The 23,957-nt window shown below is 37.6% G+C and overlaps 1 protein-coding gene across 1 annotated transcript in view; it reads right to left on the bottom strand.

Annotated features, from left to right (window-relative positions):
• The window catches only part of LOC145772149 (serine/threonine-protein kinase SMG1-like), a 46,007-nt gene extending 25,269 nt beyond the window's left edge, over positions 1–20,738 (bottom strand). The window contains exons 1-31 of the mRNA XM_082583991.1: positions 20,646–20,738; positions 19,423–19,571; positions 18,864–19,010; positions 18,118–18,235; positions 16,076–16,182; positions 15,819–15,912; positions 15,477–15,574; positions 14,804–14,977; positions 14,394–14,609; positions 13,513–13,691; positions 12,210–12,334; positions 11,817–11,932; positions 11,512–11,642; positions 10,996–11,163; positions 10,115–10,230; positions 9,080–9,299; positions 8,588–8,800; positions 7,811–8,052; positions 7,091–7,299; positions 6,485–6,649; positions 5,754–5,911; positions 5,213–5,357; positions 4,901–5,022; positions 4,052–4,267; positions 3,583–3,742; positions 3,318–3,359; positions 3,044–3,160; positions 2,616–2,746; positions 1,575–1,744; positions 958–1,063; positions 575–684 (exon numbers count right to left, since the gene is read on the bottom strand). Of these exons, the coding sequence (XP_082440117.1) occupies positions 575–684; positions 958–1,063; positions 1,575–1,744; positions 2,616–2,746; positions 3,044–3,160; positions 3,318–3,359; positions 3,583–3,742; positions 4,052–4,267; positions 4,901–5,022; positions 5,213–5,357; positions 5,754–5,911; positions 6,485–6,649; positions 7,091–7,299; positions 7,811–8,052; positions 8,588–8,800; positions 9,080–9,299; positions 10,115–10,230; positions 10,996–11,163; positions 11,512–11,642; positions 11,817–11,932; positions 12,210–12,334; positions 13,513–13,691; positions 14,394–14,609; positions 14,804–14,977; positions 15,477–15,574; positions 15,819–15,912; positions 16,076–16,182; positions 18,118–18,235; positions 18,864–19,010; positions 19,423–19,571; positions 20,646–20,691 (4,510 nt within the window). The 5' untranslated portion in view covers positions 20,692–20,738. The remainder of the gene's footprint in view (positions 1–574; positions 685–957; positions 1,064–1,574; positions 1,745–2,615; positions 2,747–3,043; positions 3,161–3,317; positions 3,360–3,582; positions 3,743–4,051; positions 4,268–4,900; positions 5,023–5,212; positions 5,358–5,753; positions 5,912–6,484; positions 6,650–7,090; positions 7,300–7,810; positions 8,053–8,587; positions 8,801–9,079; positions 9,300–10,114; positions 10,231–10,995; positions 11,164–11,511; positions 11,643–11,816; positions 11,933–12,209; positions 12,335–13,512; positions 13,692–14,393; positions 14,610–14,803; positions 14,978–15,476; positions 15,575–15,818; positions 15,913–16,075; positions 16,183–18,117; positions 18,236–18,863; positions 19,011–19,422; positions 19,572–20,645) is intronic.
• Between the last annotated feature and the right edge of the window lie 3,219 nt (positions 20,739–23,957).

Here is a 23,957-nt window from a genome sequence, read left to right as displayed (position 1 = left end):
GGCCGATATTTCCACCACTGACCACCAAGGATAATCATAGGACAGTTGGTCCTCAGATGCACTTCGATGGTCGTCACGTTTGATCAGGTCAAATGATGGAACTCCAACAAGACAACATGGATACCGTCCGGTTTCAAAGTTTACCTTTTTCGACGTTGAATTACGTTTGAAAAAAGAAAACTTCATCACTAGACGGGTAACAAGCCAACAAACCCATCCAACACAGATGTTTACAAAAAACAAACTTATGCTTTTGAAGACAGCTTCTTGTTGATGGAAAATTCTTCTTTCTTCGGTTTAAAGCGTCTTAGATAACTATTTAAATCTATCTAGAGTTGTCAGACACACCAAACACACGGTCACTAACAGGGTAACTGGGACTTCTTTTCATCACTTCTGTTATAATTCCAAGCGCTAACACTGTTGAAAGATCATTTTTGTACAAATACAAAGTCAAAAATCGAAACAATATTCTTATTGATTTGAGGGCAATTCCATTGAAATATACTCCTTAGTTTTTAAAGCAAGTGCAAGAATACAGCATTGGTCACTGCTGAGAAAACCACCAAAATACCTTCAGATATTAACTGGGTGTCCCTCGCGAAAGCAAACTGGGCTCTCTTTTCCATGTCCATCAACAACTGCACCTTACCGACCAAATCGTCACTTTCCGTCTCCTCGGAGCTGTTGGTTTGCAAGAAGAAAATATTTATAATCAAGTGACATGAGATCAAGCAATTTGAAGGGAACAATCAAATAGGAGCTAAATCGTAGATCTCTAACAAGATTCTGTGATAATTTAGTCTACGTTCACATGCAATCCTCACATGAGTTACTCACGAAAACATACTCTCGTGACCTGATTACACGACCTGCTCACATCAAATACTCACGAAATGAAAGATAACAACTGGATGAACACGTCGTGCTTCAGAATGATAAAACTATTAAAATCACCTGAAAATATCCTTCAAGACAGGCCCAGTATTTTTCCAATCCGCTTGCAAGTATTTGACCAAAGTTAACAAACTCCTGGAGCATAGATCGTCGGTCGGTTTGGGACCTGGTGAAATGCAATGTAAATAACGTAAATATAATGTACATGAGGTTAGCAAAGTAAGACGCCCTTCAGTTATTGGTATTTAGCAGTATTTTATTTTACAATTTCAACTACAGTTATCGGTTATGTAAGCTGTCCTTTCAATACAGATCGGGTCATGCAGTGCTGTGTAGGATAACCAATTAACCATTGTCGGTGCTAATTAATAAAAAAACGGCTGGTACAATACATGTTAATTAATGCAAAACTGAAACACATATCAAAACACAACTCGAACTTTCGGGTAGAAAAAAGCAGTAAAATAAAATGGCGCTCTTCTAAAGTGGTTGGTAGGACTTGCAACACTACATATCATTACCAACGCCACAAAGGCAGAACTGCATTTCATAAAAATAATATACTCTATTCATCATTATAAGAATTAAGATTTTGTGTTGGTAGGAATTATATCAGGGACTCAAGCCTTTTAGTACATTCACATCTCGAGCAAATATTTCACTTCTTCTGCACTCACAAAGCTTCAAGTAGTTTGCCACAGACTTGGCAAGCAGGAAGATGCCATCCGAGATCAGCGATGTGGTATGGAGGAGCTTAGAAGACTCGTACTGCAACTGAAGTGTCTTCAGTGGAGGAACTGAACCGTTAGGAAGTTGATTGCAAATTTTGAAAAGCTCTGAAGAGGAGCTGTGGAAACAGAAAGATGTAAGTGGAGACTCGTGAAACGTCAACTTTGCATATTAAAGTTTTAATTTTACGTGTTTTAACCGTAAATTTCCTATTAGTGAAAGCGTGGATACAGTAAACCTTATATTTAAGGACAAATAGAGATCAGCAAACGTCGTTTCGCAGACGTTAGAGCGAAATTATCCTTAAACATTACAGTAGTTTTAACTATCTCCATAACTGAAACGCTATCTACAACATATCTCTATAAAATAATGCTAGAAAATAACATTCACTTTATCAAAACCGCTTACGTTAAACCGAGCCTCAGTTTCATCCAAAACATAGAAGTAGTTATTTAAAAGTAAGTAAAACTTGCAACACTGATTTAAACGCTAAAATAAATTCAGAAATGAGTCTTTGAGATGCAAAACGAACCGGAGTACCATAGCAATGATAGTAAATTGTACATTTGGGTGTCTCATATTTTAGTACATACTCAATACTCATACATCTACCATTTACAGTATGTAGCCAAAGAATATCTCAGAACAAGCTCTAGCCTTGTCAGAATATTTTTCTCACAATATGATTTATAGGAGGCTCATATACCAAACATAGTACTTCTTTTTCTGCAGGCGTTTTTTTGTTTGTTTGCGGTATCCAGGCTCACACCCGGTGGTTGAAGATTTAGATTAAGTGCGCGGGAAGGCAAGAAAGCCAGTTTTCGTGTCCACCTTAAGGCATGGCTTTAAGTGTCCTGCCAAAGACACATCCGCATGCTCTTGAGCGGTGTCGAACCGGCGCCCTTTCGAGTGCCGTTCCAGGGCTCTCACCACTCGGCTATACATCCGACAGAGGCGTTGATAAAGAAAAACAAAAGTTTACTCACGCTGATGTTTCGTCGTCATCGTTGGAAGCCTGAATCTCTTGTAACAGCAGGGACCTGGCGCGGGAGTAGTTGCTGTGCTTTCTGTTGGTCTTTACCATTCCCATTCTTAAGTCAGACAGGTTCTTTGAAACCTGAAAGAATGATGATAAAAAATTACGTTTTTCCCGACAGAAAACCAACCATTTTTTTTACATTGATTCCATTGTCTGCAGACGTTGAACCAATGTAAAAAAATGATTGATTTTCGTCTTGGTTTCTAGCCTTACTAGTTGAAGTTATCATTTTTCTTTCCATACGGGCAACTTCTGCAAGCTGGAAAGTAATGCCAGTAAAAAAATAAAAGAATTATAACGAACACGGTACAAAAAAGCAGCAATTTACTGCAAAGAAACAGGTTAAACATGAAGATATCACACAGTGATCGAAACCTTAGGATCGCTATGGTCAGCCGCTGTTTCCAGCAAGGAAAGGAGACGATTGGCAGTCGACCCGGTCATCCAGTTGCCTTGGCTCATGTTGTCGGACAAGGGAAGAGAAAGTCGAACCTGCAACCAACATGTCCTTTCTGATAAATGAAAGAAAACCACAAAATAAAAGCTTGTGTGAAATAAACTTAATTTAAAGTGGTACAAATCAATGCAGCAATAGACACAACTAATACCTTCACAGCATAATAATACGCTTTCTACATGTTAAACATACCGGAGTTGTCTCTTTGTCTGATATCGGGGTTTTACTGGCAGCCTGAATAGTAAAACACGGAAAGTAAAATTAACGGAAATAGAATGATAGCAATCAAAACAAAAATAAGAGGAACCTAAACCAAAAATAAGAAGAGACTATTAGAAGAGGAACCGTGCATCAAGAATGTTGAGATCAAATGCAACGAATTTCATGGATGATTCAAAGTAAAAACTTGGATCACACGAACAAACTTTTCTGGAATAAAACCTCTCAAAGTACGTACCAATTTCTCCTCCAGAGCTTTCTTAGTGGCGGAGGCAGAAGAGAAGATCAGGAAGAAGTCGTTGTGGAGACTAGGAGGCCAACTGGAGGAAGACAATTTGCAACATCGCAGTGAAGGATTGATAACTTGCTTTTGAAGAGGATCGAGATATCCTTGGATGCTGCAAGAGGATGAAAATAAAGGAGGAATTCGAACAGTGATGCAACACTGGTCAACTAATCACAAATATAACATTACAGATAACAGCCACCAACCACCTACAGAAAATGTAAAGCAAGAATTATTCGTTTCTGATTTGGTGTGTTTAAGATTAAACAATTTTACAGTGTTCCATAGATTTCACTCTAAGCTCTTGGCGTTGCTGGCCGAAATAAAACAGTGCTTCTTTTCATACAGAGCAAATTTGTGATAGTAAATGGCAATATATTTCTCTAGTAATTAGTTCCAAGAAGACGTCATGGAAACGTACTTGTCTGTTTGGTTGTCATCTGCAAGTGCGTTCAGTGCATTCAGGGACTGAATCTTACAAGCAGAAAGCAAGTTGGACCAACTCATAGTTGGCGTGTCCATCAAAATCGAACCATTCATTTGTGATCCCTGTGTTTTCAATGACAGACCAGAAAGCGCGTTGGTGGAATGTTGACTGGCGGATGGGAGATTCCCGTCTTGAAAACTGCTCATGGCCCTAAAAGAAAGGTTTACTTGAGAGGATTAACCCAGACAGCAAATCAACCGTTTTTGCATAGATTCAACGTCTGAAAATAACTGAGTTTTTTACCCTTCGTGAGGATTCTTATTTGCCAACCCAAGAGTTAGCAAAGATGGGTTTCGAAAAGAATAGAGCAAAAAAAGCACATTAAACAAAATACGACACAAAACAGCAGAGGTTTAGTTAAGAGTATGAAAACACAAGTATGCCAGCACAGTAGTCCCCGCTCATTAAGCCGACCTTAGAACTGGACGATTTTGGACGATTTTGGACATAAAGCGGAGGACGATTCTCTGCCACTCCTATATTAAATTCAGTAATTCTGGACCAGACCAAATTGGGCTTAATAAGCGGGTGGGCTTATGAATCGTGGACTTAATAAGCGGCGACTACTGTACTTGCGAACCTGTTAATACAAAAAGCAAAAAAAGGTTATTTGTAAAGCAAAGCTGTTCCACCGCTGTACAATGTACATCTCACAACTACATGAAACGCTATGTTCGTTTATATCAGAAAAACGCAGAAAGTTTTTAAAAAATGGGAAAGGGACGAGCAGGCGCATGTCAGCAGAATATTCAACAGTTTTGTCTGAAGAGTTGGACTACCCACTTGATGTAATCCAAGTTTGTGGTCAGAGAAGTGGCTTTCTGGCCCGTCTTATCAGGGGAGTTTTGCTTCACCCATTCTTGCAAGTCTTCCCAGCTGCCAAGCTCGGTATAGCACTTGATAAGCTGCGTGAACAAACAATGAAATTTGCATCAAAAGCATGATCAAAAGTGACATAGAAAATTGCTTTAAGGTTTTTTTTTTTACGTATATCACTACTTTAATACTAGCGCCCCTAGTCCACATGCAAACATAAAACCCTAGTCCACAGCAAACATAAAACATGTATCAGATTACCCTGCTTGGTTGATTCACCTGCTTAGCGATTAAACTTCTGGTTGGATTTGTGACTTTCTTGACATTAGCATTTTTGTCTCCGGAATTTGCTGAGTCAGCTTCTGGTGCCTTCTTCAATGAGGCAGCGAAGATCTGCTTGTACTCTTTGGCTGCGTCTTCGTAGCTAAAAAATTATTCAAGAGTTATTTGTAAAGCCCTATTTTTTTTAGGTACGTTGATCAAAACCAAGCTTATTGTCACAGGTTAGAGAAAAGACTATCACTTGAAGTGTGATTTCTATTTATAAAATGAATCTTTTATGAAAATTTACAGCAGAGATTTCAAACCATGAATAAATTTACTGCTGTCTGCTTTAATAGTACATTAGGTGGGACTGCAGAATAGCATTAGCATATTCAAATCGATTATTTTTGTTTTCGTTCAAAGACTTAATGTTGAAATTGCATCAAAACGTAATTTCGAAATCAAATCTGAAATCTACACGATTTAACGTCCCTTGTTCCCCTTACTGCGAGGGAATGCACAGAAGAATTTATACAACAGTTGAATCCAACGTTACCTGTGTGTTGCATCTAGTTTTGCAGCTTTCATCCACGCCCATTGCTTCACCCCTCCAATCACTTTGCACCAGCGATACAACCCTTCAATTGTTTGAGGAGACTCCAACTCTATGGCGGCTTCGACAGTCATAGCAACAGCAGACTCGAATTCAAAACCCTGAAATGGTGATAAAGAAACCTTGCTTATCGACATTGGTCATTTGTTCTAGAACTATTGTGATGTTTTTTTCGTAACAAGGACATTGCGTCACTGAAGTTTTTTGGTATCCATGTTGTGGTCATATAGAATAGATGCTGTTCACTTAATATTTTCCGAATTGTTTTGTTTTCGATGTTTTGAGCAAAGTCTGCCACAATCGCAATCATTTTTAAAGATTTTGGCATACGGCATGAAATCGGACCACTTGAGGTGAAGTAATGACACCAGCCGGTAAGCAAGTTAATTAGTGAATACAAAAAAACACGAAAACACTGATTTTAACATCGAAAATCAATCTTTTTTTGTCATACAAAGGCTTACGCCCGGTGGTTGAAAATTCAGGTTAAGTGGACGGAAAGATTAGAAGCCAATATCCATGTCCATTTCCAGGCAAGCCATTGAGTGTGCTGCCAGTTACTCCGCATGCTCTCAAGCGGTGTCAAATCGACAGCCCTTCAAGCGTCGAGCCAGGGCTTGATACAGCAGTTACTTACAATATTAAGTCAACATAAACTTCATCAGATCACTTACGGAGGTGTTGCTTTTTGTTTTCATGTCGTGCAAAATCACTTGTCCATGCTGAAAAGCCAGCGCTGGCATTTGGCAAGCGAGGGAGAGCTTCATCACGGCCAGCCTCAAGCAATTCAACCACTGCTCGCAGGTCTTCTTATTCGTATAAAAAAATGAACGAACAGCCTGAAAAAAGAAACGCGATGCTATAGCTTTAAAAAATAGTCTCAGGTCGACCCTGATGTTTTGGAATGAAGACTTCCAGCCTTCTTTGAAACATAACAGAGAGAGGTGGCAGTGATCCTAATGCTGTTGTTGTCGCATCCAGGCCTATGTTTATTAGCTAAGATTTGGAGTGGATGAGAAGGCAAGGAAGTCCATTGTCCAGCTTCCAACATGTTATCAAGCGTCTTGCTGGGACGTGTGGATTATGCAGGTTATAATAATATGTTGAAAATAAACAATCAAAGTAGTATTTTTAGCTAGAATCTCTCAATGTGATCCAGCTTCTGAAAATCTAAAAGCAACTTTACCAAGTACAAAAGTGGAGAAATTACACAGAAGCTAATCACAACAAACTTCCACAGAAAATGATCAAGTGGCAGAACCAATAATAGTGTTAGTTACCTTTGAAGGGAGAGGGATAGAGATGGCACAACCTTCGTATGCGTTGTACAGCAACTTTTCCAAACTGTCGAAAAACTGTAGCAGAAGATGGGGGCGTTGGATGGAGGATAAAGAGGGGCCTACATTTGATCGAGGGGAGTCTTTTAACTTGCCAGCGCGTGGGGTAGAGTTGGGGGCAGCTTTGGGGTCGCACAAATCTCGGATGGCTCCTGGAACAAAACAATACAAAATTTAGATGAAGTTAAGCAATAGTCAAAGCAAACCAAGCAATGCTATGGTAGGGTCATTAAGTTGTGCGTCTGAATATGAAAATACAATTTATATTGCCCAACTTCGTAAACCTGAGCGTCTGGTATGCTGAAGCTGGATAATCTTTACTAAACGAACTGCTACGTTAAAAGATTTTATTTCAACAACCGAAAGCAAAAGCTAGTTTAGCCTGCATGAACTGACGAGTGAAAAATTATAGTGTGAAAAGATATGCAGCAAGTACAGCCGTTAGCATCGAGCAATGTTGTACAGTAGGTTTAGTGGGTTTGATTTAATACAGTGCAGATGTGGTTCCACCCTTTTTTACACTATAGTTGGGTTTATTCACAAAGCCTGTTTTACAAGCGTTTGCAATTGAAATCAGTTTTAAATTGCATATTAAATAAAATACAGAAAATCAAGCTGTTACTGAAAATCAAACAACATAAGTTTTATCACCAATCAACAGACCTTCAATCTTCTGAAACGTATCCTGCGGTCGACCGAGGCACGTTCGCAACTTGTTCGTCACCGTGTATTCAGCCGCGCTCCACAAGGCCCACCATTGTAGGAATGCCAGGTCGTTAGGCGCCATCGTTGGCAAAGAATATTCTAGAATCTTCATGTGGGATAGGGAATTGCTGACAGATTGAATTTCTCGCCTTTCACTGCTCCAATACAAACGCTCAAGCCAGGACGACTCCATAACAGAGCTGCGGGGGTACACATTGAAATAGCACTCTCAAAGCAATAAGATTTTGTAATATAATTTAAATCATTGACTACTCTATATTCAGTGGAAGATTCAGTACAGGCCTGCTTCCAATAGAAGTCCATTCAACAGGAAAGCACATTTTCAAAACTCCATGAATGTAGCGTGGTTTTAGGTTTAAAACTTTTGCCGTATACTTGCAATCAACATTATATTTTGAAAAGTGGTCAGATTGAAGTAAATAAGCACAACCACGGCACGACCAGAATGGTATAGATTACAACCAATCTGCATCTTCCGAAAGCGACATAAAACAAATGCAGTCTCCATAAATCAACAGTTTTTTTGTAGGATTTGTAGGACTTAATCATTGTATTTTACTATCGTATAGACGAAACAATAATTTTTACAAAAGATAATTTCAGCTAGAGTTTGCTTAATGAGCGAGGATTTAAATTTCCCTTACACACGTACATAGTAGTCCATACAATACATCAATCCCAACACCACTTTTAAGAAATCTTGAAAACACGCACCCAGATTTCAGCAGCTTTTCAATGACGCTTTTGAAGTGGTGAGCATGAAATGCGTTGGCTGTAATTCCCGAGGATTTGTTGGCGGCCATTCTCTTCGCTGACCAAGCTTCACGCTGACCATACGGCATCAATGTTTTCTGATGCTTCTGCTTGCAATGCTGCGACCTGTATGCTTTGGACTCGTTCGAATCTTCTACGTCAGTGTTTGCAAATCTAAAATGAATGACGTTTGTTGAAAACTTAAGAAAGTCTGCTTCGAGACTATTTAGGGGGCTTCAAAATTACTCATCCGAAACTGCAAAGTTGCTTCTTCTTGATGAGATTAGAAACTCGGAAGTGCGCATCAAGAAAGTGTAACGGTTTGAGATTATGCTACGCAAACTTTGCGTGCAACATTCAAAAAACAACACGAACCAAAGTAGTATGCTTTTTAGGGTGACCATAAAAATTTGACGGATGTTATAAAACAAACTACATGGTCATTCAACTTACTCAAATACTCTATCAACAGGTATGGAAAGAAGAAGATCTGTGAAAATCTTTTGAATTTCTCCGTTGACATTTCGAATTTGTGTCAGACAGCAGCGAGTAACCAAAGCCTTGAGGTTATTTGCAAAGGGCGTCAGTGACGCGGGTTCGCTTTCTGTCGCCTGCAAAGCCACAGTTAGACACTGGGTTGCTTTCTCGGCGTGACTTTTGTGGCTTTGAACACCTGAAGTATAGGAAAGAGACAAAAGTAGTCAAAACGTTTCGGACATATTGTGTCGCATTAAAAAAAAAAACATTCAAATGTGTAAATCTGTTTTACTTGATGGCCATGCTAGAGACTTTTAGACAGAGCTACCATATCGCCTTTTATTTATAACGTTTGTCTTTATTTGAAAAATTGCGTCTGAGAACATATTACTGTCCCCATTTCTCCGAAATGTCCCGACTTTCGACTTGTGACCTTATTTGATCTTATTTTCAGCAATAGCGTCAATGTTGTAAATAACGTCAGTTTTTCCATTATATTGAATGCCTTTTGACATTATGATCTCGGTGACAGACTTAAAGTAACCTCATTGGTTGATGTCAATTATGGTGCACTTGTGTTATAAAAAGAACAGCCTCTATAAAAGGACGATTAAGTCTCTGATGCAAGGAAAAGCAAACTTAAACGGCATCTGCCATGAGATTCATGGATGAGTCTAAGAACAAGAGTTCGCTGGAAAAAACGTTGTTGGAAAAAATTAAGACAGTATATTGACGACGTTTAAAACGAAAAATGTCTTTGGCGTCCTTATTATTTTCGGCGTCCAGAAAAATGTTCCACTTTCAAATAACGTTTTAGGTCGGCCACACAAAACTAGCCCCGCACTCAGTCCAACGTACAGATAATGCTACTGGATACTGTTTGAAATACATTTAACATAGAAAAGACATTGTTGATTGCAATGAATAACGTTATTCATAGAGAGACTGTTCACCAGGCATTCACCTGTTCACCAGAACGCAAGTTACTTTAATTGTTAAATAATCACTTACTTATGACAACCAATTTCTCAACAAAAGTAGTCAAAGCTGGAATGGCGAACACCGACAGATCTTTGTTTGTCTTCAATCGCTCAAATATCTCAAGCGACCAATGTAGAAGTAATGACCTTTGGTGGGGAAGAAAAACGTGTGAAAATTTATTAGATGCGCTCATTAAGAGTCATTATATTAACTTCCAGGCTCCAGTAATGCAAAAAATTCATGCAATGTTTATTTGCAATTTTAGACACAAAAGCAACACAATCGCCAACAGTCAAACTATCGCAGAGTCGCATACACGCACGTAGATTGAAAAAAAGCACTGCACGATTGTGCATGTGTGCAAAGCGCAAAGAAAATTGCGCGCTCAGTTTCCATGGTTGCTCATGCGAGCGAGTGACGTAGGGATGCATGCGCCGTGCGTGCACAACGCGTGCAAAAGGTTTTTGAAAGTGCGGATGGTGTCGGTGCAAAGAAAAAGTGAGTAAACCACACTTTTTTTCAGTTTACTGTCTCAAGCTGACAGCTTGCAAAGTTGCAAGACTTATGCATATCTTTAAAACCGAATCTTATTACCCGGTTTTATTGCCATTTTGCAGATCCGAATCCTTCTGGATTCGGTATTCTGAATTGCTCATCCCTACTCATAGAGATGAATACTTCAATGACAAAATCTCTTTGCTTTTAAAACAAACAAGAGAAGACTGACAAGAGACGCACAAGATAAACAAATCGGATATTACAACAATAAATTTCATTTTATTACACGGATAACTGCATGGATCGTTTTAAAAACTTGGAAAGTTGTGTGATTTCTTCTATAGTCGGTAGGAAAGAATGGAATAAAAATTAAAACAAAAATACTGCAAGTTCAAATCAGACACAAACTCTACCTCGAATCATCAGAGGTTTTCGTTTGCATGAGGAGCTTTGCTATCAGCTCCAAGATGCTTGGATAATGCGTGTGGGTCGCTGTGGTCACATTCTCCATGAAGCTTCCTCCCGCTTCAAGAGGAGGACCTGGAGATCCTCCAATGAAGCTGCTCAGGAAGTTTTTGTGCCTGAAAAGTTGGAGATATGAAATGAAAACGTTCCGAGCATTTCTTGTTTGCTACAAGCAGAAAAATGAAAATATTGATCATAAATCTATATCAGAAAAGAAAAGCATTGCTTAAAGCAAAATACCTGGACATGTGACGTTTTACGACCAACGTAGTACAACGTGTACTATTGTTGTACTTGTCATATACTTTGTTCTCAATGCTCCGTGTATCCGACAAATGGTGAAAATCGACTTTTGATTGGAGATGGCAATTCTACTTTACGAGTAAACAATTCGAGTGGTTGAGAATTGAAGGGAAATTTTTCTTAATCTATTCAATGAAGATTGGAAAAAAAAGGTTTGGTACCTTTGACAATGAGAATAGAGAGCGTGCAAAATGGCGTATTGAAGAGGTGGCACCAAAGTGGCAAGGTGTTCGTGGATTATTGTCAATCCAGCGCGCAGCAGTTCAAATATGCTTGGAGATAAAGCGTACATCTGCAAGAAATTGAACAAATCGAAATTAATTGGGATTCCACTTTAAGACTTCACACACAAACTGCACAAGTATGACGTCACAGTTGACAAGGGAAAGGCTGTTCTATTGCATATAACATATACCTATGCTACGTGTTCAAATCGGTCGGGCAAAATTAGAATAAAATATATTACCCCAATTAGTGAATTCTTAGCATCCGCCACTTCCAAAAGAGCAATAATGTTGAACATCGTTGTCTTTATCAATTTCTCTTCATCGGAGGAATTGATAACGGAGGATTGTGATTCCTCTGTAAGTCAAACAACAGCTTTGAAATATCGAAGGACAAAACGTGGGTATCATAATGAAAGACTTTGACAGCTTAAAACATGACCAAAGTCGCAAACGACGTATTAAGATAACGTATAAAGGTCAAAGTGTGATTTTCAACTTTGTGTAATAGTGATATTATAACATTTTCATTTAAACTTAGATAAAAAAATGTCAAAAACGAAAGTCATTTATGAAAGCTTTTAACATCACGCTTGAAATATCAACAAATCTCCGCGAGGTGAAGGCTTTCATACCCGGTTCATTATCGTCTGCGTTAGCAAATGGATTGTCAGTGATGACGAGTAACTTGATTGTGTGATCTTGAGTGTGAAGGTGAAGCAAGCCGTTGATTGCGTGTTCCATCTCACCAGCAACGTGTCTGAGTGGAAAGTAACATCTCACAACAAGATAAGAAAAAAAGCGTTCTAAGTCTAATAGCTAGTCAGTGAAAGATTTAAGTAAATAACAAGACGATTTGAAATCGTTGCGTCATCATTAAAAAATAAATCATTGAAGCATATGAAGGGTGGTGGTTTTTTTTCTCGGTCATTTACCGATTTTTTGGCAAAATGTTCGAAAAAAATCTAGTCAATTCGGTCAAAATGTCCGAAAAAATATATAGTCAATTCGGTCAAAATGTCCAAAAAAACAACGTTTCTCAGCGAAACTTAATATTGCAGCTAGTCAGGACGTGCAAATTTTGGTATGACCAAAATTTTTCAAGTCATTTCGGACAAACGACCGAAAAGTCTCAGCAAAAAAAAAACCAGGAAGGGTGATCGGGTATCGAACTGACAACTTCGAAAGTAAACCGACCGTTAACTACATTCGTGCACGAAATTGACGTGGTGTGTTTTTTTCTTTTGACCGATTCGGTGTCTACCCAGTCAATGTAAATAGTGATTAATTTGCTATTAAAGTGATATCTCAAACAGCAAAATCCATTATCTTTACATTGATTCCACGTCTGCAGACAAGGTGCAAGTACCCAGACAGTAAATTGGTGTATGGTAAATTGCCTACCAGACAGCTGATTTGCTGTCTGGTAGGTGCTTCTAACCTAACAAGTTAATAATCAGCATAAGAACTTGCAAGTAATGATCTGCATTTTTACGTTGTTATGTAAATCAAATGCGACTGACTTCTTATGATTACCTGATCGAGCTCCCTGAAGAAGTCAGTCGTCTCTGATGGACGTAACGTTATAACAAATGCAGATTATCACGTAAGACATTTGGTGACAATTTAGCTTCTATTTACAGCAAAAAAGATGTCATTCTTGAACAAGGTTATGTGTGTTTCAAGGACGTAACTTTACGTTATTATAAGGTATCATTAGTTTATGAAAAACTAAATGTTGAGCAAATCGTGTGCAAGTCAACAAAGTTGGGGTTAGGCAAATACGTAACTTGATACGTGACCAGGCATGACGCAATTAAACAAAGATGGTGCAATCTCTCCTGCAGCACGACAAAACATTTTTGTTCATGAAACAAAACAAACCATTTAATCAGAAAACACTGCAATTGTAAAAATGATATTTAAACGGCAATTTACTTGTATGAAGTTTGCAGCAATGGGACGCTCTTTACAGCCAAGCAGGCTTGGTACAATGCGAGCAATTCGCTGCAAAGGCGAGGATTTCTTGAGTGCTTCAATGGCAAAAGGCGTGAGCTAGGGCCGAGAAGGCCTTGAATAAACCAGGAGGGCAGGGCGGAACCAACTTCTTGCACCATCTGAAAAAAAAAACACTTCTTACAGGTCTGTAAAAATTGACATATATACGCGTTGTTGATATCAGGAAACTAAGCAGTGATAAAGATGACAAGAAATGTAAAAATATCGCATGCATTATTTGTACCACAGGCAGACAAGGCACAACAACACAACAGGATTGAACATTATTGAACTTATAAACTGTGTAACCTAATTATCGAACCTATAAATCTAATAATATATTACACATATTTACAAATAATTTGAACGTTTTGGGCTCAATCTAAGCCTTCATCAAAAATCTGAAAATATTTGCAACAAATGTAATAAATTTCAACTTCTTCAACATACAGCTATTGGATGTGCACATAAAACAGCTTGAATTGGACAAAATGTACAAGCAACTCGGCTTATGATCGTGTGATTCTAGTTCGAAACCAGGCTAATCTACACGTGGAAAAGCATTGTTTATTAGTGCTGAAGAGACGCAACCGAGAGAAAAAACAACCACACTATTTGTTTGCATTATTTTAAATACAACAGAAGCAATCTTTATTAACGTTGACTAGGCCTACGTGTGAGACCACGATTAGAAATACCCTTTTCTTCACTTTGTCTGTGGAAAACACACAAGTAAACACAATGTCTTTGTTAAGCTATACCAGAGTACACTAGCAGCGTAAGTAAATAAAGAAATGAGCTTAAAAACTCATTGAACAAACCACAGTAGTGAAATCCAAGACAAGAAACAGCCGAGGTTCGGAACGTGACCGTTCAACAGCATGCACTGCGTAGGTTAGTAGGGACTCTGACAGCATATCTTCCCCGCGCCATTGCACTGCGCCAATCAACAGCCTAGCGCATTCGTCTGCCGCCCTTGTGACAGCCAATGAGCTTTCCCCTGCCAACTGAGCGCAGACGATGATTCTTTGAAGAGCCTGTAAAAATCGTACAACCACAATTACGTTTCGAAGATTAGGTGAGCAATTGTACCAAATTAATGGCATGAAAAGACGTTAAGTTATCTCAAATTAAAATTCTAGTGCATTAAACCGTTTAGTTCAATCTATTCAAAAGTTGTTGCACCGAAGCGGACAAGGTATGAAATATGAAAGTGTTGTTAAAGAAATACCTCCAGTATGAAACCTTCCGTTATAGGAGGCCCGTTGTTGGCGTGGAATACACGGCCAATGCTTCGAATCACAGTTGAAAACACACGCATCAAAGCCGCCATTTTCAACAAACAGATATCATGGGTCACTGTTTCATCTTCAACAGTTTCATCATTCTGAAGTTTGTGAAAGTCCTGAAGAAATATATAAAGATTGTTGACAGGTAATTTTTCTTAATTAGTATAGTTTCGGGAGTGAGTTTGTTTTCTTGCACCAAAAAGACAGGTAAGACACAATGCAACAGGGTTGAGCATTATAACAATATATTTTACATATTTACAAATAGTTTTTCAGTCAAACGTTTTCGGTTTAACTTAAGCCCTCATTAAGAATCTGAAAACTTGTATAGAAATGCAAAAAACTTCAACTTCTTGAAGGTAACTAACTAACTGACTATAGCATAAGCGACATAAGCGTCAAGAAACACGCAGCGATTAAAAGCAATAGTGTGGAAAACAGACAGACGGAAAACAAATTACGTTAGGAAAAGGCAACTACATGACAAAAAAAGAATTTGCACCACGGGGTACGTGATACATCTAATAAATGTTGAGGAAAATGGACGCGCCTCCCGCAAAGGTAAGTAAATATATATAATAAATCATTCAAAATATATCCAACTCTCTTCCGTACCTCAGCATAAGCTTCCATGTCTTCCAAAAACTGACTTAAAAGAGTTAGGGAAAACTGCAGATCAGTCAACCAATGGGAGTGCAATTTTACTAGAGATTCTGGAAAAACATAATCACTTAGTAACAATGCAATAAACAAAGAGATGAAGACTAAGAAAAACAACACGATCTAGCCTAGGTCCTAGGAGGAAGGAGAACTGACGACTTTTTGAGGGTAAATCAGAGACTCTTTTGGCGACAAAAATAATCAAGGCATCAATATTCAACAAATCAAAGCATCAACAACATTACGACAATCTTTATAAACTCTTGTATATTACGATTCATTAAATAGCGGCTTCACCTGACGCGAATAAAGCAAGGTCCTTCTTCTGCGTGTGATCTATATGCCATCCGACCAGTATGTCCACAGTGTCACGAAAGTGCTTGGAAAATGTCTTCATTGACAAACAAACAATGGATGAATAAATGCCCATACAAACGCATTGCATGGAAATAAAAAAACAAAACGCTTTAATCTAACAATGTTAAAAAGACGCCTAGCGCTGTTAAAACAAAAGCTATCAGACATCTTGTTCAAAAAGAAGCACAAATACTTACTGGTGGGTAGTTTTGTGCTATTATAATAAGAGGGTTGATACATATGTGAAGGAGCTCTGGGGTGTCAATTTTTTCAAGGGCAGCTTGCAGTTCATCCATCAGCATTCCTATTATAAAAGATTGCGCATGTGTATTGTGTATGCATGGTATGCTTAAAGTGCCTCTGACAAGAAAATAAAGTTGCTAAATTTATCTAACATACCAAAGAGATGACACTAACAAACTTCCATGACCAGCAAATCGTAAAAAATATCAACTGGCTACTAAGTTATACGCTTGCAAACTTTCGTTCACTTTCGGCGAATCTGGCACTCATTCAATTGCGAAAATAAAAACGGCAACACCGCTATGACGTCACCATGGGTGGGAAGGATACATTCTTTCTCTGTGGTGAGTTGGTAAGGTATGGTACGACTGCTTCAAAACGTCAATGTGTCGGGCTCTATTGGTTTAAAGCATGTGTGAATTACCGAAATGAAAAAGTCAACTTATTATTACTATCAGGTTTAGATCAAATAGATTGAGTTTATTTTTATCAAACAGCATCTCAATTCAATTGAAATTGCAGTTTTTCTAAACTCTTGTAGGGCTACAATTTGGATAATTTTTTATTTGTCCTAATCTGGCTATAGCCATTTGCAGTGTAACAGCAGTATCTCACAAACAGTACCCTTAATGTATGGTTGAGGTAATGCCTGGAAATTGCTGTTTATGTGACAGAGTCAGTGACAAAGACGTGTGCTATCTTTTCATGCTGTCAAACAAAACAAGGTGCTGAGATGAAAATAATCAAAGTTTTCTTCAAGTGTTCGAAAGTGGGATTGACCATACAAAACTAGTTGTATATATGTTCTCTTCACTGGAGATGATTTTGTTAACACCACCAACCCGATTTGGATCTTCTCAAATCTCAGCAATGAGTGGCGTGCTGGGAACTGTAGGTGGTGCGTTTGCCACAAGTGCGAGTCTATGTCCCAACCCAATGAAATGTGTATGTTGCCATGAAGTGCCACAGACGAAAGAACTTTTGAAGAAAGACGCATCTAGTTGTGTTGCTAATTTGACCGATTTTGAGGCAGACTTACATCCTGCAGTTCTGAGGACTTTTTTTATGAGGAGCAGGAAGAACTGGAGAAAAAGTAATAAACCGAAAGGAGAAAACGGAGACCTATCAAAAGAGTAAGGATGCTACATTAGGCTAAAAATACCCTAAACGCTAAAGAATGCACACTAAACGAAGTGATTTTATTTCCTTACAGGCAGTATCGGTAAGTAGTCGCTTACAGGCATGTATTGGAGTGGATACTACAAGGTGGTGCTCTCGGAAGCAACAATCGGATTGTGCTGCCGCCATGCATTGTTTGGCGAATTCGAAACAATTTTCAAGTCCAGATGGCCGTTACACCGGATTTCAATGGCCAACTGAAGGCACATTATGAGAGAGAGAGAGAGAGAGAACTTTTATTTATTTATTTATGAATAGTGATGAATTAAATATGAATGATGATTCGTATGATTTCTTCATTTTTCACTTCAAGTATATTTTAGGTTTTGTTGGAACGTATCCAGTACAGTTTTATTAAACTGCAAAAAACAAAAAATCTTTGAAAAAAGCAACCGCTTGTACCAACTCCGACCAAACTGTGATCCACCAATTACATTTAAAAAGCATTTGTTTCATCCGTCGCTAACGACGCCCACCCAGGATGACGTAACACCACCAAAGTCGTCCCAGAGCAGTAAAATATGGAGTTTCGCCTGTGGTGGCGCTGCGGAACTGTCGTTTTGTATAAATTTCGCCCTAACCAGTCGAGCTTCGAGGTAAAGATTAAAAAGCTCGCTAAGCATAATTCTGCGTTAGGAAATGCTTAGAAAAGTTACTATACTTCGGTCAAACCTGCCAGGGGCACTTTAAAAAGAGAACAAAAATGTAATCTGCATTATAAACCAACTAAAAAAGATCTTCATAACGCTTCATCCGGTCCACTAAACAAGCATCACGATCTTCGGTACTTCAAATTTGTCATCATAAAACCACTTACCAATAACTTTACCAAATTTTCTTTCTTCCATGTCAAGTTCCAGTAGCTTGTGTAAACTTTCAAGCAGGTAATTCCTCACATTGTCATTTGCTATGGATTGAAATTGATGCAACATCCACTGCACGTGTAAAACAACTTGGTTAGTAGTATAACTAAATAACATAAAATTACGTTTATATTTCACTATGAATCTTTGAAATTAAGAGTTCTTTCAATGACAAAGACTGCCTTTTGAGCTCCAATACAGTGCAAATCAGGTTGTAGGAAAAGAAATTATGAGTTTTTTGTTATTTTCATGAACAGATTTGTCACGAACATGATTGCATCATCAAAAATATAGTTGATTAAAAAGCCCATCACCTTCAATCACGTGATCATGGGCATTTTTGTACCAGAGTGACTTTCCGGAAAATGCTATGAAGCCGAAATTAATGTTTGTTTTTTTTTATGCGTATTATAGTGTTTGGGATACAGACAGGTACACAGGTATAAGCTTCATGTCCAAAAGCCACAGCCTTTTTTAATGTGGTTGTACTTATGCACACTACAAGTAATTGGGCCATAGCATTATCTGGTGAGCGCACACATGTATTCAATTCATGACCAACAACAATAAAGCCTATATATAATTATTATAATCAAGAAGTTAAACTGGAAATGCTTAAAAATCAGTAGTTTGTTGAGAAGATTTTTTTTAAACAACATGTTTATATAGAGTATAACATAAGCAATAAGCATTTACAAACCTGAAAAAAAGGATAACACTCATTGGGCAGGTGTTGGCCAATTAAAGCGATCACATTTGCTACATCTTTCTGTAGAGAAACTCCACTTCTCTCAAAGAAAACATCAATCAAAGAATTCAGAATGTGTTCCAAATTTCTGGACAAAGTCTATAAAACCGAAGAACGTTATGTAAAATGGTAATTTATGTTGCACATTGAACAAGGTTATTGGAATAAGAACTAAGTATGCTAATAAAACAGACAATTCATAAAAATTCATTCAAAAATTAAGATATATTATACTGTATAAACATTTGAAAGCTCAGTTATTTTACAAATATTCTGCTTTTAAAAACATTTAACAATTGTAAAGTTTTTAGCAATGCATGACAATCATGCTTCACTAGGCCCATGACCAAACCAAATGTATTTCATTTCTGCATAAAGGTTCCAGTATTATTATACATGCCTTATAGGTAGCTGTGTTAATCACATAAGATAGGGTACAATAATATACACAACAATTTCAGCCATGTTTAAATTTTCATAAACAATCAAAAAATATGGCAATTGGCATTACTGTTTTGTTTTCTGGTTTCTTGACAAAATCTTGTAATTGACTAGCAGCTTGAAGTCGCCTTGTTTTTTCATCTTCTCGACGACACACACGCTGAATAAGGACCCACAGGGTCGCGCCATCATCATGATTAGAACTGTGAAAGTTCCGATCTAGCAAAACAGATTAAACATTTGGCAGGTTTAAGCAACAATAGCACAACATATCTTTTACCTCATAGCTGCAGACTTTTCAGACAATCAATGCAGTGTGAACATACTGGTATGTTGCAACAATAAAAGTTTATCGTATCGAACTCCTAAATCACAAGTCTGATATTTGAGCTGTTTGAATCTAATCATATTAAGATACAACAAAATGACACTGTTGACCAAAAAAATGAGGAATAACTTTGTTCCAATTGAAACAAAAACAATTTTGCATCAATACAAAAAGAATTTATGTTTTGAAATACTTTTTAGAACTAGAGCAAATAAAACCGAGACCATTTTAATGTTTTTCATTTTAGCACAGTTTTTGTCTATCTTGCGTTTGTTTTCAGTTCATAACACAACAAAGCAAATGTAGAAAAATTAAATATTATCACTAAAAATCCACCTAGGCAAATATCTTTAAGATAAAATCTACCCTTGGAAAAATCCCCGGGAAAAAATACCTCCAAGACATAATCTAATCTGATAAATATCGCCAATCTTTCTAGTAAAAAATCCGCAGGGTGGTTTTTGGTGGCATACTTAACCAAAGTGGACTTTTAGTGATTGCCCAACCCCTACATAGTTTTTTTAAATGAAATCAGAACAATCGGACGTTGCACCAAAACAAAAGTTTTTGTTTTGTTTCGATCCAATCTAATGCAAGCCTCAATTCGAATAAGATTTCCAATAAAAAATAAATGGTTTTGCCCAGGTACAAACTGACTTAACTTTTTTACCCATAACAAGATAGCCACCAAGCAAAAGTTTAGTTTTGTGCATCGAAGCTGTGACTCAAAGAGGTTAGCAAAAAGACACATTATGGACAGAGAACCAACAGTACCAGCAAATAACTTCTGCCAGCATTAAAATGTAAACAGTTGTTATTTAGATTGTAGTATATTCAAAATTTTGATAAATTGGTTTACACATAATTACTTTAGCAATACTACTTTGGCACAGTGTGCAAATCTGTGTATGACACAGAGTATTTTGATTCTTAGAAAATGTAACAAAATTATTCATACAACATACCTCTAAAGTGACGCATATCACCTCCTGTGTTCCGTAAAATTAACATTCAAAGCGATGAAGAGATTATACTCACATATCAAATGTATTTCAATACAGTCACAACATAATATTTCAGTGCACTTTAAATAACCACTTGGTATTAATGAAATAAACTAAACATACCAGTAATTAATATGGCAAGTTGACATGCTTTTCCACAAAAATATACGACAATGAAAATGGCAGATATTTATGGCAATGAAAGAGGCTATATTCCCCTGCTTATTCAAGCATAACGTTTGACATCAATATGCTCTGCCTCAGCAGGGGTCGATCTTAACTTTTTTTTTCACTAGCCCACCGGACAAGTTGCTCCCCGTTTTCACTAGCCCGCACGATTTTTCACTAGTCCAACCAGTTTACTGACTTTTCACTTGTCTGAGCGTTAGACACTTTGTAGTAACATTGAATCAGCATTTGATCACAATATATCAACAAAAAAACGTTAATTGCTGCTTCCTGGGATGCCGGCTTCTCCGTGCTGGTGTGCTCACCACTACCACGTGTCGTGTCTAGCGAGGTTGCGAGAAAAAAGTAGTCACGTGCTCAGTTGACCGACTTTGCACCTTCTTCGTGCAATCTCGCCTCTGGCAAGCAAAATTTTTGCAGTATTTCAGAGTGACGTCGCCAATCGCCATTTTGTAAACCAAAACTTTTCACGGTGAACGGTGACACCGGCGAATATTTTCACTAGACAAATCGGACTAGTACTGCAACATTTCTACTAGTCCGCGCAAATTTTCACTAGCCATTGGCTAGCGGACTACCGCTAAGATCGAACCCTGCTCAGGCGTACCATATATATACTTCAGCTCCAAATCTTTTCGAGAAACATAAAGTTGCGCATGCATGGGCGGCAGCAAAAAAACAAAAATTTTGCAAAACCAAAACCCACCCTCAAATTGTACATTGATATAACCATTTTTTTTAAACAAGTATATATATAAATATTGTTAATTTTTACAGCTACAAAACTTAGTTGTTAACTGGGCTAGCAAGTTTAAAAGAAAATTTGGTTGAGTGATTAAAAAATGAACAGTTGTGCAACTTGTGTGGTGGTAAAGATCACCTGCAAGTTTTGACAAACGTGGTCAACATCTCCTCTTGATGAATGAAAACCTACCCAGAGAAATTCTCAAATTCCAGCAAAACTAAAAAAGTAGTCTGTTTCTCGACAGTCGAGTACTTTATTGCTTATGTTTGAAAAGATGCAAAAACTTGGGTTATGCTCCGATTCGTCATTTGTTGCAATAAATCTACTTCATTAAACAGCTTTCAACTTTTTTTAAACCTCTACTATGTTTGGCATAAGGTCCATGTGCGTATTTGTGACCATCGACATAACTGCATCCACCTACAAATTTGTAAACATGTGGCAATTGAAAATAATTTGACAGAAAAAATCTAACCGTTTATTTATCAATAATGTCATCACAACTTGTGTAAGTTTTTACAGCAAATATGTGACTAGTTTTTTTGCTTTTCAAATTACGTTTTTACAAAAACTCCGTTTTTTGATAAAAAAAAAAATAATGGCATCCTGACTTTCAAGCGGCATATTCATCAGGGTTTGCATGATGTCACTGTCATCGCATTACATACCGCAAGTTTTTTTACAAACCATTTTATTATGCGGATTGGGCAGAATTATTCCTCCAGAATGACAGTGGTGTTTGGACGCATTTAAGAATTAAAACAGCAATCACAACAAGCAACATAATCATTAGAAAGAAAAACTTTTATTTTGTCTGTTGCGAGAATAGTACAGTACAATTATTAAAAACAAGATGAAAACAGCACCATAACAATCTAGATTTCACAACAGATGGAGAGCAGCAAACACACAGTTAGTTAGATACTGCTTTTTTGAAGTGAATATTTAATAGCCTACAGCCAATTTTGTATGTATTTTCAAATATGAGTAGGCTAATAAAGTTGAAGTTATTTTAATTTGCTAAAATTTGAGAATTTTTCAGGGTAAGTTTTCGTTTGTTATAAGGGGATGTGACAACGTTTGTCGAAACTTGCATGTGATCTTTGTTTCAATGCACTACTTTTTTGCTGCAAATTGGTTTAGTGGCTGTAAAAATATTAATATTATATTGTTTAAAGAAATAGTTTTATCAATTTTCAGTTCAGTTTGTTTCTCAGCAGCCGCAAGAATTGACAGCAATAGACGTGTTTTACACATGAGGCTGGGCTCATCAGTATCGCACCAGTAATTCTTGCCACAAGGATATTCAACCGCCACTTTTACCAGTCAGTTTAACTCTTATCTTTGTCAAAAGAAAACAGTTCTAGAAAAAGGTAGAATCGACAAAGAGCAAACGTCATAATGTGCTTGACACCAAAGCAGGTAAATTAGGTTTAAATATGGCCACGGTCGCAATACCTAATGTGTAAGTTGTGAGTTTTAGTTTTAAAAAGGCAGTGGCTATTTGACCGGCTCCGGTCTTTGAATCTGAAACACTATTTGACCGGTCATGACGTCACTACATAAGCACTTTTTTCTTTCAAAGCAAAAGACGATAAGCGCGTTAAGTTTTAAATTCAACATGTTTTCTTCAACTGATTCCGTGGCGCATACGTAACGTCTCGGGCTGCCATTTAAGAGGGAATGAGTTCGATACTATCCGGAAGCGTTCTTTTTTTTTTTTTTTTTTTTTAACTACAAAAGGATACAAACTGATATAAAAAAGTTTTTTCTAGTCTTTATTTTTAACAAATTCCTTTCATTTCTTAGCACAAATTCTCTGAAAAAATCACACCTTCTAATAGGCTGTAAGATTACGTTTCGCTGAAGTCCGAAGTTAAAAATTAAATCCAGTCTCATTGTCGCACAACAATCAGTCAAGTTTCAAATCATCATCTCAACCAAACCTTCAAGACAACTTTCCACTTTCAAAAATTTAGTTAAAAAAAAAGAAAAAAGAACGCTTCCGGAAAGAATCGAACTCATTCCCTCTAGATTGGCAGCCCGAGACGTTACGTATGCGCCACGGATTCAGTTGAAAACAACGTGTTGAATTTAAAACTTAAGGCGCTTATCGTCTTTTGCTTTGAAGGAGAAAAAGAAAAAAGTGCTTATGTAGTGACGTCATGACCGGTCAAATAGTGTTTCAGATTCAAAGACCGGAGCCGGTCAAATAGCCACTGCCTTTTAAAAATTCTAAAAACTAAATCTGATTATTCATGCTGTTACAACTGGAAGCAGCAAAAAGCACTAGCCTACCCGTATTATCGATAAAGTTTTAAAAAACGAAGTGGCTATTC

This window comes from Aplidium turbinatum, chromosome 6 (assembly GCF_918807975.1).
Source record: "Aplidium turbinatum chromosome 6, kaAplTurb1.1, whole genome shotgun sequence".
Taxonomy (NCBI): Eukaryota; Metazoa; Chordata; class Ascidiacea; order Aplousobranchia; family Polyclinidae; genus Aplidium; species Aplidium turbinatum.
Note: the sequence above shows the minus strand (reverse complement) of the source record. Positions and strands in the feature narration are given on the sequence as shown.